Genomic DNA, 16,176 nt, shown 5'->3' on the forward strand with positions numbered 1-16,176 from the left:
ATCTCAACAAGCTCCAAGCTTGGAGTGAACTCGAACCCCCACAGTTCGGCTTTTAGTCTCCCCTATGAAGAAGAAAGGGCGGTAGAAGATGGGAGGTTGCAAGTCCCCGAGAAAAGAAGAAAAAGAATGAAAAACTTCAAAAACGGGAACTTTTAGAAAAGTTTACCTTGAAAAGTTGCCGGAATCTGGTGGCCAAAGGTGGTGGCTGGGCTATGCAGGGATGCTACTAGGTCGCTGCAGGGATGTCACGGGGATGCTGTGAAGATTCCGTGAGGCCGCGAGGATGTTACGGAGATGCCGAGTGGCCGCGAGGATGCTGCGGGGATGTCACGGGGACACGAGGATGCTGCGGGGCAGCGAGGATGTTGTGAAGATGCCGCGTTGCCGCAAGGATCCTGCGGAGGCATCGAGCGAGCGTTGGGCTATGAGGACAGCAGATGCAGAGCAAGCTCGTGGGCAGCAGCGAGCGAGCGTGGGGCAGCAGATGCAATTCGTGCTGGGGGGTCTATGTGTCACGGGGTCGGGTGGTCAAAGTATCGCTGTGTCGCAGGGTCGCAAGGTAGCGAGCATGAGAACAGGCAAGTGTTCGGGGGCGCTGCAGGGGCAGCGAGGCTAACCAGGTAGGGTTAGTGATGAGTTGTGACGTGGGGGCTGCTGCGGGGTTTTGAAGGCTAAGGTTTTTAGGGTTCCAGGGTTAGGGCTTCGTGCTGATAACGTGTTTTAGGGAATCAAAAATTGAGACAAAATTGTTGTGTATTCTCATTGATAATAGGGGCCTCTTTATATAAAGGATTATAAGGCATAGAGTCTGAATCATACAATGAAAGATAATCTCTAGATTCTTCTAAATTAAACCCTATTACCACTAGGTCAAGTAACCTAGAGTTTGAGTCAGACACACAAATAGGGATTTACTTGAACAATGCTTAATTTGTTTCAAACTTTACATTGTTATGAAAGAGTATCCTGAGTGAGGATTATTGTCATGTTGCTTCTGTAGCTCCAGATTCAGATTTTATGTTTCTCCGATGTAAATTTCTATTGTTAATATAATAAATGAAATCAGACATATGATTGAGCCTCTTGGCTTCTAGCTAAGCTGGGTTTCAAATGTCTTTAAAAAAAAATGTATTCAGGACTAATCAGTCAGTGAAAATAGATTCAAATTGCATTGACGCTATGAATAAATGTTGTTCAAGAAGGTATACACATAATGCACTGCCTAAAAATAGAGAGGTTGAGGCCATGATCGTTGTAAGTTGTAGTGATGAGGATCGGCCTTGAATGAATCGATTCGGATCTCATTCACTGTTAAGTTTTTTTTTCTTCTTTTTTTGATGAGCTTTGATGGTTATTTATTAAAACTCATGTTTTAATAGTGCATCAAGTTATGGGAAGAATAAAAAATCGTACCCTGCAACCAAAAATCCAAACATATAAGGTACATATTCCTAGAATAGTGAAACCAAAATTAGTGAAATCTAAAATTAGGAAAATTTAAATGGTTTCTCGTACGTAATCTTGCAAAGAGTGGAACCAAATCTCTCAAATTCAAATTAGACAAAGAAGTGTCAAATTGAATAACGCATCGTTTGATTACCCTCTTGATATATATAAGAAGATGCATTTGAGAAATTCAATGAAGGATTACCCACTCCACCCTAAGCTGCCAAGGCACCATATGAGTGATATAAGAAAAACGAAGAAATATCAAAATAAGTGAATAATGAACTTCTAACCGCACATGCTTGAATGTTTTTAAATTAAGTCTTGAATAAAGTAATTTTTTTTCAATTTTCATATATCACATTATCAATCACACCTACGTATTTCATGAATAAGATTAGATCTATATATGCCTGTCAGATCCCAGGACCCTTGACACAAGTAGACATTGTTGGAAATTTGGTTGATGGATGCTACTTGAGTCACCATATTTTGATTCTCCTACAAAATCACACGAATACAACATATAATAATAATAAATAATTATAATAATATTATTGTCATACTAGATTAAATAACAAGGATTATAGAACTTATCTCTTGGATTTATAGGCTTCTAAAATACACATTACTCGAAAAGAGTTTAAGGTTGAGGCGTGTAAACACTGCCCTTAAGAGTAGATTTTGCCCCTTGGAGACAATGTCTTGGTGTAGCAGGTTTGTGACGCCCTACCCTCTAGGGTACAACAAACTCGATCCTTGTAGGTGTACACTCACAGTACTCGGATCGTATCGAATAACTCGAAACTCTCTTTTAGTAGAATAGATAAATTAAAGGAAATACATGAATACTTTGAGCTCGGAATGGTAATAAAGGAGATTGAATTTTTGTTGTATATATTGATTTAGAAAGCTAGAGATTATATAGGGTAAGAATGATTAACGCAATAACAATTTGCCAATAACAATTAAGCTTTGTAACTTATGTAACATAAATGAATATAATGACATTGATTAGGAAGAATCAAAACGGAAGGTATCAAATAAGGAAGGAACCAATATAATTGCAGAGTTAACCAAAGAATGGTATATGAATAATCCAAACTGATGAAATCTTCGTAATAATCACAATCAAAGAAAGTTAATGACTATTACTATCTGCAAATAACGGTTCAAAGGAGATTTCAAAATTAGCAGGTATTTTGAAAATATTCTAATTAAATTCCAACCGTAGACGCATTACGAGTTCCATACAGATTACTTTTCAATACAATTTCTTTTAAAGCTATAAGCAGCTCTATACCAATCAAAGGAATTAACTGTTGTTAATTTCTGGTAAGTGTCCAAACTGCAAACAATTATTCCATTAACTCCGATGGCTATCCAATCGCACAAATCTAGCAAAACAAAAAGTTGACAATATTCAAACACCTTTGTCGGACAATTGGACCGTGACACTATGACAACACCTTCTTTGAATTAGCTTTTTAATCCTTTTTGTAAATAATTTATGCTTGGGGGCATGCCATTTGTTGCGTGACGTTTGGCATGACGCGCCATAGTCTTAACAATAATAATATAAATTATGTGTTGGATATTATGTATCGTTTCATTTAATTGTACTAATGTGTTAAACCAAAAATATAAAACATAGTATAACATGACGTCTAACTCATAAACTGTATCGTATGAGGATTCGTCAATATATCACTGATTATGATCACTCAGTTATAAATAGTTAAAATACATTATATAATGTATGTAATTAAAGAAGTCAATGATGTAAGAAGTAAATTAGCTTGATATGCTTATTCAGAGTAAGAGACCAATTTTTAGGACACACACCTTTCACATAGCTCAATATGCTTATAATGTGTTCGGTCATAAGATGCTTGTATTTTTGCTCGAAATTTTGGTTAGTGTATGTTCTTAATTCTATTGTTGTAATAAATACGTGCGTTTTATTTAATTTAGGCTGGGTACGTTTCTTTTGAAAGAAAAATAATAAAAAACTGGAACTAGATTCTTATTAAAAAAAGGTTTTGTGTTGCTTAACAGATAGGGTAACACTTCAATCTGTCATAGGAAATAGAAAACTAATGCAAGATTTCAATCCGTGATTAAGAAAGAAAAGGAAAGAAAATAGAAAGAAAAGTCAGTCTTTAACACTCGACAATGAGGTATGAATGAATGTGGTCTTGAAATGGGGGATGTGCAACATTTGGTGGAGGAGCTTTCACACATGCTCTAAATGATGAAGCAGACTGGGTCAGATCGCTTTTCTAAATTGGTGTGTGTTTTGTGCAAATCTTTGAATTCAAAATTATACAAGTTCATGGAAAGATGCATCTGCTGTGACAATAGCCCATATGTCAGCCGTTACACTTGCAAACTAGACAAATGACAAAAACACAGCCAGCATTGAGACTGCCATCCGTTGTCGATTTGCATATCAACATGTGCAGTAACTCCAACAATAATTACCACAAAGATGAGAAATATTTACTAGCTAGATTCTCAATTATAATTTACAGTCGTATCTTAATAAAATAATATACAATCGTATCTTAATAAAATAATATACAATTGTTTAATCATTATTTAAAAAGTGTGTTCTTTTCTCTCTGACGCTATTAGAGTTTAACGTCAGAAATACAAATGACGGCGTTGTTTAGAGTTTCGACTACAACTCTGATTTCTTCCTCGGAGCTTTACTATTGTGGGGTCAACCTAATCTTTCTCTCCTATCTTTTGGGGATCTCTCTGGTTTGGTAATGCGATGGTTGACATTTCAAGACCTGTTTGGGGACTTATTTTTAATCCTTTAGGATTTTCCTTTTGTGTTTTCATCGATTCCTCCTCTTTCTATAATTCTATTAGGGTCTACTGTTCTGATACCCAAAAAAAAAAAACTCAAAAGTTCCATTATCCATTTGTCACTCATTTCAACGAAAATGTTCACCTGGTCAGTTATTGACCAAGAAAATAATGCTCAACCACCCTTGGATCTAAATCCAAGGGCTGAGAGAATTATTATTAAGTTAAGGTGTTTTGTTTTCCATCCTTGGATGTAAATCTGAGGGTTGTTGAGCATAAATTCTTTGATCAGCAACTGACCAGGTGAACACCACTGCTCATTTCAATCATCCTGCCACCTACCTCGTCCCTGTAGTACATTACAAGAGAATTTTCATTAATATGGTGCTTTTATTAGAGCCAACAATAACAACAAAGAGAAAAAAAAAAAAAAGAGGGGGGAACCACAACTTCCAAGAAACTTACCCCAAAGCCTCAAAAGTGTCCAGGTTCATCCCTCCAAGCACAACTTTGTACATAATTCCACCCCTATAAATTAAGAACCCAAACCATGAAAACCAGTCATGCTCTCCAACTCACATTGCACCATTCCTGAATTTGATAAGATTTCCCTTTGCCCCTACCCAAGCATTTCAAATTCAGCAAATACCCTCTGTTACTCAGACTCCATTATTATAGTCCCTACCTAAGGATTTCCAAATTCACCAAATACCAGACTCCATTATTATAAAACCTGCCCACTTGAACCACAACAAGCCCAGAGCTTTTTTTGAAGCCTTCAATGGCGTCCATGGCTACCTTCATCGCCCAAACCCCCTACCCACATCACTCTTTCCCCAAAAAGCTCCACACCCATTTCGCCCCGACCCTCAAGCTCTCGCTCCGACCCGTTTCCACCCCCAAGACCCGCCAAAGGCTCCGAATTTCTAGCGGGCTAATCGAACCCGACGGCGGGAAACTCGTCGAGCTTTTCGTGCCGGAGTCGGAAAAGACCGAGAAGAAGAGAGAGGCGGCGACGCTGCCGAGAATCAAGTTGTCAAGAATCGATCTTGAATGGGTTCATGTGATCAGCGAAGGCTGGTCGAGTCCTCTAACTGGGTTCATGAGAGAATCCGAGTTCCTCCAAACTCTTCATTTCAATTCGCTCCGACTCGACGACGGGTCGTTTGTGAATATGTCGGTGCCGATCGTTTTGGCCATCGACGACGCTCAGAAACGCCAAATCGGCGAGTCGACCAGAGTCGCCCTCGTTGATTCTGACAATAATCTGATCGCCATTCTCAATGAGTAAGATTTTTATTTTTATTTATTTGTTTTTTTACTGCAAATTATTTCATTAACACTAATCAACCGGTTAATTTCTCTAATTGTATTTCTTTTTTAGTCTCTTTCCTAGTACATAGTCCGTTCGTACTCTATAATGGTCGAAGGTGGGCCATGGAACACACTTGTCGCTGTTTAACAATGTGGTCCCACAGTCGCAATCTCTTTGCATGTGATTGCCTAAGAACAAATATTTTTGCGAGTATTAGATTTGTTAGTTCATGGTAAATATTCGACTTATCATAGTTATAAGCTGTGCATTAGATTTGTACTCATTGCGAGTACTAGTTTTAACTGGAACACTAGGGAAAAGGACTGCCGGTAAAATTTGTAGTTGTGAGTCATCTTTCGTGTGTTGCCTTGTGTAGCCTGGCTTCAAACGTTTTGATGCTGCTATAGTATTTGGGGTGGTCTAGTGGCTGAGAATTTTGTGTTTGCTAATTGGAAATTGTTTTTACTTTGCGTGTGTCAGTCTACTTCGTTTTGTAAAAAATATTGTATAGGTGACATACCTTGAACCTCATTGTGTCTTGTTATATGAAAACGATTTTTCTTGGGCATTATGAACAGATTTCTTAGATCTTTTCTGGTCAACATTGCACATTATATTTAAATATTGATGCTACAGATATCTTCACAAATGGTGTATGAACTTTAGGCCATTCTACATTTTGGTGTACCAACTTTCAAAACTATCAGAATGGTGTATCAAGTTTGCTCCAATCTTTCATTTTGGTGTACGCCGTTAAATAAAAAAATTTCCGTTATCTTTCCTTTAGCTTTGTCAGTTTTTTTTTTGTAAAGATAACGGAAAGATAACGGAAAATTTAACGGCGTATACCAAAATGAAAGATTGGAGTAAACTTGATACACCATTCTGATAGTTTTGAAAGTTGGTACACCAAAATGTAGAATGGCCTAAAATTCATACACCATTTGTGATATTTTCCCTTTGATGACACATGAATGGCCTCAAGATTAAGTATTGTCATTCAATGTCGTAATCCATTTGATGTGCCTGCTGTCTAGTAATGGATGGACGCAGTGAAACTTTGACCTCATGGGATGGATGTAAAGCATTTGCTGGTTTATCTGTGTTGGGCATTACTTGCATTTTTATCATACTTTGTATTATAATTATTTCAATCAAGTATGGGAATGTGTTGTACTGGTAGGGATGCAGCAAAAGTTGAACTTAAGAGTAGGATTTTTTCTTGTCTACAAAGGATATGCACCGGTTGATGTATTGTTTCTTTGTATATTTGTGTCATGAGTTGCCATGTTTTCTAATACCTTATTTATTTTTGGTTTGTATCAGCATTGAGATCTATAAGCACCATAAAGAAGAACGCATTGCCAGGACTTGGGGGACAACTGCCCCTGGTTTGCCATATGTTGATGAAGCCATAACCAACGCTGGAAACTGGCTGATTGGAGGTGACCTAGAGGTCATGGAACCCATCAGGTACAATGATGGCCTTGATCGCTTCCGATTATCTCCTGCAGAACTCCGCGATGAATTCACAAAGCGCAATGCTGATGCAGTATTTGCATTCCAACTGCGGAACCCTGTGCACAATGGGCATGCTTTGCTAATGACTGATACACGTCGCCGGCTTCTTGAGATGGGCTACAAGAACCCCATTCTCTTGCTTCATCCACTAGGAGGCTATACAAAGGCAGATGATGTTCCACTTACTTGGCGCATGAAGCAACATGAGAAGGTATGCACATTAGAATTTTTATTTCCTCCACCTTCTGACTTGTAAACCTGTTTACCTTGCCCAATTTGATTAAATCCATCTCATATAGAACTGCTTGCCCTCATCTAAATACTGATATTGCTTGAGTTAATGCTTCCTCAGGTTCTTGAGGATGGGGTTCTTGATCCCGAGACGACTGTGGTTTCCATATTTCCCTCTCCTATGCACTATGCTGGCCCTACTGAGGTGCAGTGGCATGCAAAGGCTAGGATTAATGCGGGGGCGAACTTTTACATCGTTGGTCGGGACCCAGCTGGAATGGGCCATCCAATTGAGAAAAGGGATCTATATGATGCCGACCATGGGAAGAAAGTACTGAGCATGGCACCTGGACTAGAGCGTCTCAATATACTTCCTTTCAAGGTATGTACATTTTCTGCCTGTGCTACAATTCATGCCTTATTATTGACATTTCCTTCATCATTATTAACTTTTCCTTTGCAGGTTGCTGCATATGATAAAACTCAGGGGAAAATGGCATTTTTTGAACCCTCAAGGGCTCAGGACTTCATTTTCATATCGGGCACCAAGGTATGTATTCTTTTATTGTTGTGGCCAACCTTGTTTTTTTATTCTCATAGTCAACTGTGCAAATTTGTAGAAGTCACTAGGTTGATTGTATTTGTACACGTTCATTATAACTAAAAGAAGCTATAATTACAGATGCGAACACTAGCAAGGAACAAAGAGAACCCTCCTGAAGGATTCATGTGCCCTGGTGGCTGGAAAGTCCTGGTGGACTACTACGACAGTTTGGTTCCTGCAGACAGCGGGAAAGTCCCAGAAGCAGTTCCTGCTTAGATGGAAGCTGATGTAACATATTGTACTCTGCTTCTTTTTGGGAGAAACCTTGATAGCTAATTAGTCTCCACTGTGTGATACAAGGATTCACCTTGATAGCTAATTAGTCTCCTCTGAGTGTGATCAAGATTTCGTAAGATCTCTGCCCAGATTTCCAATAAAACCATGTGAGGCACTGGTGCAGAGAAACGTTGGCCGCTTGCCTCAATCTGTAATTAGCGCCCCTAATTGCATCTTGCATCACTGCATTTGTGCATTGGCGCATTGTATCATAGTGTGATTGCCTTCAATAGAAGTGAGTTTGTGCAATGCTTTTAGTTTAGTTCGGAAAGGTTCATCTTTGAAGATGTTGGTTTCATCGGCCTACTTGATTCAGCAAAATACAAAAGCTCGATTGACATAGATTGAACACTAGTTTGTTGGGTTGAAAACCAATGAGATAGCACAAAGATCCGTAGTTCACTACCTATGATATGATTGTATTACCCTTCTTTAGATGACCGAGTATCGGCTTCGCAGGAACTGGTATACACTTGACAACCCAACTGATTGGGCAAGATATGGCTGAAATTCCAATGCAAGCAACCCATTGACCCCAACTCAACCTCTCTGTATCTGCAAACTTCTTCAGAAACTCCACCATAACCACCTGAACTATAATGGTTATACCAACGATCGCCCAAAACAATTTGTTCTTGTGACTCCCTTTGAGGACATTCTTCTTCTCAACACTCCTTGCATTGAATTCATTGAACACTTGGCACAAGACAAAGACGTTGAAGATCATAGTGTTGTTTACCTTCTCACTAACACCAAAGATTGATCTGCCTTTAAACTGCAAGATCAAGAGCACAGCTACCTGGAACAGAGCTTGAGCGAAAACGTTCCTCCACATGAGGTATGTGATCACAGGCTCAGATCGAAGCACTGGTGGCCTTTCCATGAGTTCTTTGGTTGGCTTATCTGTGGCAAGAGCAAGAGCAGCCATCGTGTCCATTATCAGATTCACCCACAGCAACTGGACTGCTGTTAAAGGCACTTCACCAGCTGAAGCTGCTGCCACAAAGTTGACTACAAGAGTGGCAACATTTATTGTGAGCTGGAATTGCACAAACTTCTGAATGTTGGCATACACACCTCTTCCCCACCTTAAAACAGTGACCACAGTAGCAAAGTTGTCATCTAGGATCACAATGTCTGAACTCTCCTTGGCCACTTCAGTACCTTGAATCCCCATCGAGAGTCCTATATCGGCTTCCTTCAGCGCTGGTGCATCATTTGTGCCATCACCGGTCACAGCAACCACATGCCCTTTCTGTTTTAAGCACTGCACCATCAAAAGCTTATCAAATGGAGAAGACCTTGCCATCACACGAATTCCATCAACTCTCTGCATTCTCTGCTCTGGTGTGTAGTTACGAAATTCTTCACCTTCTACCACTGCTTCCCTTACCATTTCATAGTCATTAGGCCTAAGTATCCCACACTCAGCAGCTATGGCTTTAGCGGTAAACACATTGTCACCGGTGATCAGTTTTACTTGAACCCCGGCAAACTGGCAAGCTTGTACTGCCTCTCTCACTCCTGGCCTACATGGGTCCTTCAAACCCACCAGGCCTAATAGGATCAAGTTGTGCTCTTCCAGCATCTTGCTATCATTTTCATCATTGTTTTCTCGAACTTGTTTGTGTGCAAAAGCAATGCATCTGAGACTGCTTGCTGCCATACCTTGAACAATTTTCTTGAACTGCTTCCTTTCATCTTCACCAAGATCATTGGTAACACCAGAGGCATCGTAGGAACTTGAGCACATGTCTACTATCATCTCTGCAGCTCCTTTCCAATGCACATGGATTGTATTGTCTTTCTTCCTTCTCACCAAAACCCCGCTTCGCTTCTTCTGTGAATTGAAGGCCTCTACATGTTGAATGGTACAGTTCTGTTTCAACTCATCGATGTCCATGTTCAGCTCAAGTGCAGCCCATGAAAGAATAGCCTTTTCAGTAGGACTGCCGGAAAACTCAAACCCTGATCCTGAGTTAGGCCTGTAAACACTTCCTGTTGTATTGAACGCTACCCCTTCTCGGATCAAATCAAGAACTCTAACAGGAATTGATGAATGGGCAGCATCATCTTCCACACTTTCCTTTCCAATCCAAAACTTCACAACCTTCATCTCGTTGAGTGTGAGAGTACCTGTTTTGTCTGTACAGATTATGGTGGCACATCCCATAGTCTCGCAAGCTGAGAGCCTCCGAACCAATGCATGATCCGCCATCATTTTCTTCATCGAGTAAGCAAGAGTTAGAGTCACAGCCAGTGGAAACCCTTCTGGAATTGCAATCACAACAATAATGACAGCAACTGCTACCATATCCAACAAGGCATTGGCCACATCATCAATCCTCGTCTTGCCTCCCTTGAACTTACCAAAACTTCCATTCTCACTCTTTGTGTTTCCTGTGAAGTAACGAACTAACAGCACCACAAAGACCATGAATGCAACTGCCAAGCCAATCTTAGCAAGTAATGGAGTGAACTTACTAAGCTTTTCTTGTAAAGGTGTCTGCTCATTGTTTTCGTGGCTGATCAAGCTCATCATTTGGCCCCAACTTGAGTTCATCCCTACTGAAGTCACAAGCATTCGGCCGTATCCATCAACCACTTTGGTTCCAGAATACAAGAATGGATTGTTGCTGCAATCAACCTCCACATGGTCACTTTCCCCTGTCATGCTTGATTCGTCTACTCGCAACGAATGTCCATATAAGAACAATCCATCAGCAGGAACTTGGTCTCCAATCTTCAGAAACACAACATCTCCAACTACAATTTCAAAGATGGAAACCTTCTGTCTTCTTCCACCTCTTACAACATCTATTGGGATATCATCACTCGCTTTGGACAGCTTTTCGAACTGCTTGTTCTGTCTGTAGTCACTAATGGCAGATATAGCAACGATGAGAACAACAGCAATGAAGATGCTTCCACCATCATACCAACCTTCTTTGAGTCCATCTTGCTTGATGCCAAAGCCAAGCGAAAGCGCAGCGCAGCCTAGGAGAATGACAATGGTGAGGTCCTTAGAGGCTTGCCACATAAAATGGAAAAGGCTTTTCGAAGGTGGTTTGCTATACGTGTTTGAGCCAAATGCTTCACGGTGGAGAGCAATGTTGTCCTTTTCATCATGGACTCCACGCTCACTGTCGGCTTCAAGAGCTGACGCAATACCATTAGTGCCTCCGAGCTCTTGAAGCAGGTTTAGATTCTTCTCCTTCATGAGTTGAGTGAGGCATTTGTTATCGATTTTGAACCCCTTGTTGAGCTCAACGAGATTCAAATTTGCACTTACAGTGCTGCTACTCATGGTTAGTATTTCTAGAAGCTCAAAGAGAAAGTACTAGGAGAAAGAAAAGGAATCTGGAAAGTGGTGTCGAGATAAGGTGGTGTTAGAGGTTAACTATATATAGGGTCCTCCTGCATCATTGGATTCTGCTATATATAATAACCAATGCCAAAGGGAAGCTGCTGAGAAGCTACTTCAAAACAAGTTGCTTTCCATAAAGAGATGATGCATATGTGGACTATGGAAGATGATATAGACTATGGTAGCTTCCTTATTGTACTAGGTCACTGTGCGGTAGGGTACCAGAGAATGACAGCGTTGGGTTAATTAGCATGTGGTTCGGTATAAGCCAATGGGCTGTTTCATTACCTTTTGTATGATTGTGTACTTGTCTAGTACTTCATTTTGCTGTTTTCTCAATCTCATATATATTCTAGTTGTCTTTGTGGATTCGGTTTGTACCTAAGATCAAGAGTTAAAGTCTCACGAAATTTCTACCATTGCTACCATATATGGAATGCACGAAATTTCTACCATTGCAACATATATGAAATGCAGGAGTTTTAGACATGGATTTGAATTGAATTTGAGATTTTGGTGTTGTTTGAGCCCAAAAGTATTTTTGGTAAGATCGTTTAGTGGATTTAGCCCAGCGGGCCAATACCTGCGGCCCAAAAAATAAACCTACTTGAGTTTGGGGTATAGCTTCGCCAATTCCGTGATCCTTAAGGAAAACGAAACCTTATTGGAATCAAGTAGCAGAAATTGAATAGGAAACTTCAATTAATAATCCTTCTATAGCAAGGAACAGTCGAAACCCTAGGTGTATAAATACCAGGTTTAAAGGACAAAAAAAGGACCTCTCTCGAATCAATCAATCCCAGCGATTACAAAGCCTCCCCGGAGCAAATCTTCAACCTTGTTGAAACCCGATGACCGCGCGCCAGTCCTAGTCTCTCCAAGAGCCGACTGTCAGCGTCACTAGATCAACCCAGCGACCGTACTTCCAGTCCTAGTCTCTCCAAGAGCCGACTGCCAGTGCTACTGCCACTGATACTACCAGCGAAGCAAGGGTAACGCCCTCGCAAGCCAGCGAATCTAAAGTCACACTTTAGCACAACCCGTGCTTTCTCCAAACTTCTCAGTGATTGCTCTGCTCAGCCTACAACGTTGAGTATCGATTCGGTGACGCGAAGAGATCACATCCAAAGTCCTTATCTGTAAGGCAAGAAGTCCTTTCTCGGAAGGCTAGAGAAGAACCTTGTGGCGAGGTTGGTGCTCTCCTCGTCCACAATGCTTGAAGAAGAAGTCAGGTCAAGGGACTCCCCTAACAACTGCACCCCACGGTGCTGTCACGCCTGCGCACACGCTCAAAAGAGACAGTTTGCACGCCAACTGGTTTTGGAGCCAAACAGATGTCTTTATAGTTTCTTCATAGTTGATGGGGTTGTGTTGCTAGATGAAAATTAAGTAAAGAGTTATCTCGTGGTTTGCAGTTTATAGGGGAGAAATAACACAAACCGATTCTAAGACACTTTAAGATAAACCTCATAACGTTCACGTTCAACATTTTTTATTAAGAACGATAGTGCATGTACGTATGAGCGTATGAAACATCGAAACTTATTGTAGTTCTTTAAAAATAAAAAAAAATAAGCGAAGTTGTTGTAGTGTGGAAAGCACTAAAGTGCTTATTGAATGAGTAAACTACTACAAAGTTTTATATTTTTATGTGTAAATTGTAACCACTTTGTTTTTTGTTCAAAAAAAAAAAGAAAAAAAGAAGAAGAAGATATCATGGATAATGGTTTCCACCTAGCTTTGGTGTAGTGTGACACAAATACTAATCCCTTCATGATTAAATCTTTAGATCATGTACACAAAAAGTTACAACCTTTAGAGTATAGATTTATTTCATATACACCATGAAATAGGGTTTATATAGCCGTTGAATTTGTCACAGAAACCAAGCATGTAAAGCTGTACAAGGTTTCTCCCTTGCGTGTATGATCTACTGCTTCTGTTTATAGGAACCCTTCAATTGAATTGTCGTTTGGGTGCTTCTGCTTCTGCTTTTACGTTACTAAAAATCGAAGCTTTACTAGTTTTAATCCATTTAAGGACAATACTCATTACTCAATAGCATAATGTGTATCCGTTTGGCATTATACTACTAATCCGAGGCTCGGAGCATCCCAAACTAGTGAAGAAGGGAAACAAAGAAGAGGAAAACATGAAAAGCATTCAGCTTGGACACAAGTCCCATATTTTCAAGAAGTTGGGAGAAGATGAAGTAGCGAGCATCAGCACTCAAAATAGCAATTCATGGTGACGCCCACCAACTGTTTGATGAAATGTGTCCAAACAAATACAAGAAATAACCCACAGAAGGGTTTTTTTTCGATATTAATGTCCACAATGAAGCTGTGGGAGGTAGGCACAACAGCTTTCGACATACGGAATTGTAGTTGGAGATGTCATTTGCTTAAAGATTGGAGATCACATTCGAGCTGATCATGATAGAGGAGAATAACCATAGCCAGAATCAGAATCTGTTCTTGCTTTTTGGTGTCTGAAATCGCCCATTTATATACTAGGATGCTTTCCACATTTGCTATCGAAAAGTAACTGTCATATAAGTGAAGGTCATTTCATGTCCTTAACAAACTAGTCTCATCTATAGCTAGTTCCAGAGGAGCTTCCTGGTTCTTAAGGTATGGCAATTAGCAGCCTCAGAGTTTTGCATATAAAAAGTTCCAGCAAAGGGGGAAGTGGATATAGAACACCATTTTTCTAAGACAAGATGATTCTCAATAGGTCTTAAAAATCCATGTCTCAAGATGGTTCAACAGTGTTTAAGCTCAAAAGCCCTGGGGCACCGCATGTGACATACTCCAGGCTGGTCAGGGAATACTTGGCGCAGGAGTGATTTCGAACTCACTTTAATGGACATGGAGAAGGTTGACAAAATCTGTGTAATGGCACTGTCCTCTATTTGACAAGCTGTGCAATAGTTCAACCGGAGGGTCATCTACGTAGTGGAAAATGATGTGCCTGCACCGGAACGTGGTGAGGTACTTGAAGGATGACACTCTTTGTCTAAGCTTCATTTTATCAGGGAAATCTGAAACACAACACACCAGATAAAATACGATATGCTGCTAACATGTTCTCTTCTTTGTTTCTAGCTTGAGTTAGTGGGGAAGAGGTTGCAAATTCCTGGTGGTCGTTAGTGATGGTTTCATTTTTGCATCTGATTGCCTGATAGGAAAATTCCCTTGAGGGGTAAGTCACGATGGATATGTCTGTATGCTCAGCCTTCTCTAAGGGGAAACTATTATCTATTTTTGAGACATTTGTGGGCCTGACTCAAAGAATCAACCTAATATTTGCATATCATTGGACTCTAAGTAATTCTACTATGTTTGCCAGGAAGATTTTTTTTTTATACTTGTTGTGCTATGTTAGTGTCGAGAGTCTTACATCAATATGAATGTGATTAGATTGGAAAAGTGCTCTGTGCGGATCATACTTGTCAAACATTTGAAAAAATGCTATTTTTATTGTGCATTTCTCATAACAGGTTATAAGATTGGACTTGGAAAACCAAAGTGAAATTTATGTTTTGTCATAACTTGTGTGAAAATAAGATTATTGTATGCTGCAGTATAAAATCCCAGACTAACCTCATATTGCTACTATTCATATACCAACCTCGGTAATAGAGTGAGGTATTGGTTTTGCTCTGGAAATTGGTTTTAGATAAGAAAAAGAAAGTCATTCCATCTATTGTAGTAGGTGGGATGAATTCAGAGCAAAAAACAAAACTGAAGTTAGGTTGAAGTTGCTTATTAGATTGAATAGAAAAAGATATGTCAGTTTTTCTGGGGTTTAGAGGTAGTGAAGCTATGTTTTTCTATCCTCATTGTTTTTTTTTTCCTCGTGGGACTTTTGCTTATTTTCATTGCCTCATCATCCTTGAATTAATATTTCTTGCTTATAAAAAAATGGAAGAATAAGTTATGTAAACCTCTTTGTCCTCAAAATAATTGTCCCAGGTTGAGGTGTGGAGGAGTTGATGATTAGTGTCCTGTAGAGTTGATGCAAGGGGCTTTCTTCAGTAGAGTCAGTCAAGTGAAAGTCCTATATCAGAAGTTCCCAGAGAGAACTCAGCTTGATGATGCTTTGTTTAGTGGCCACAGATTAGAGGCGGGGAAGAAGTGTGTATAATAACTTCCTGAAGTTCATCCAAATATTCCTGCCAACAATAATTGCTGCTGCTATTGCTATCAACTAGGTTGCAGCCGTTTCAGCAGGTATACTGCTCAAACTATAAGTTGTCTTATTGGTTAACTGATCCAATTTCATTTGCCTATATAGTTTTTATTTTCAGTACAATCATATGTCCTTATGATTTATAGTCATATTATTGTATTTGAGTTCAAAATAACATCTCTTTCAATCAGCTACCAAGGTGTCATTTGTTTATCTAATAAAAGGTTGTTAAAGCCAGTCAAGGTCATTAATAAACTATACTTTACCAGGTTTTGGTCTCTGTTCAATTTTCTTTGGTACATCTAATAAAATTCCCATCCCTTATAGATATTTCAATATATTATTATGAACAAACTGCTGACATACTTACATGATACATATATAATATATTAGTTTACATTACAC

At 39.6% G+C, this 16,176-nt stretch overlaps 2 protein-coding genes and 1 long non-coding RNA gene across 3 annotated transcripts; 2 read left to right on the forward strand and 1 right to left on the reverse strand.

Annotated features, from left to right (window-relative positions):
- Positions 1-4,800: 4,800 nt before the first annotated feature.
- LOC112200387 (ATP sulfurylase 1, chloroplastic) lies at positions 4,801-8,459 on the forward strand. Its single transcript, XM_024341417.1, has 5 exons — positions 4,801-5,550; positions 6,905-7,310; positions 7,452-7,712; positions 7,794-7,880; positions 8,013-8,459. The coding sequence occupies exons 1-5, from the start codon at positions 5,045-5,047 to the stop codon at positions 8,148-8,150; spliced, it is 1,398 nt and encodes a 465-aa protein (XP_024197185.1). The 5' UTR covers positions 4,801-5,044; the 3' UTR covers positions 8,151-8,459.
- A 28-nt stretch (positions 8,460-8,487) lies between these two features.
- Positions 8,488-11,606, reverse strand: LOC112200386 (putative calcium-transporting ATPase 13, plasma membrane-type). The gene has a single exon (XM_024341416.2). It carries the CDS (start codon positions 11,515-11,517, stop codon positions 8,617-8,619), a length of 2,901 nt encoding a protein of 966 aa, XP_024197184.1. The 5' UTR covers positions 11,518-11,606; the 3' UTR covers positions 8,488-8,616.
- A 2,671-nt stretch (positions 11,607-14,277) lies between these two features.
- Positions 14,278-15,744, forward strand: LOC121052885. Its single transcript, XR_005810151.1, has 3 exons — positions 14,278-14,570; positions 14,685-14,781; positions 15,555-15,744. It is a non-coding gene; the product is annotated as an uncharacterized LOC121052885 (long non-coding RNA).
- Positions 15,745-16,176: the final 432 nt, after the last annotated feature.

Source organism: Rosa chinensis, chromosome 4 (genome assembly GCF_002994745.2).
Source record: "Rosa chinensis cultivar Old Blush chromosome 4, RchiOBHm-V2, whole genome shotgun sequence".
NCBI classification, from domain to species: Eukaryota; Viridiplantae; Streptophyta; class Magnoliopsida; order Rosales; family Rosaceae; genus Rosa; species Rosa chinensis.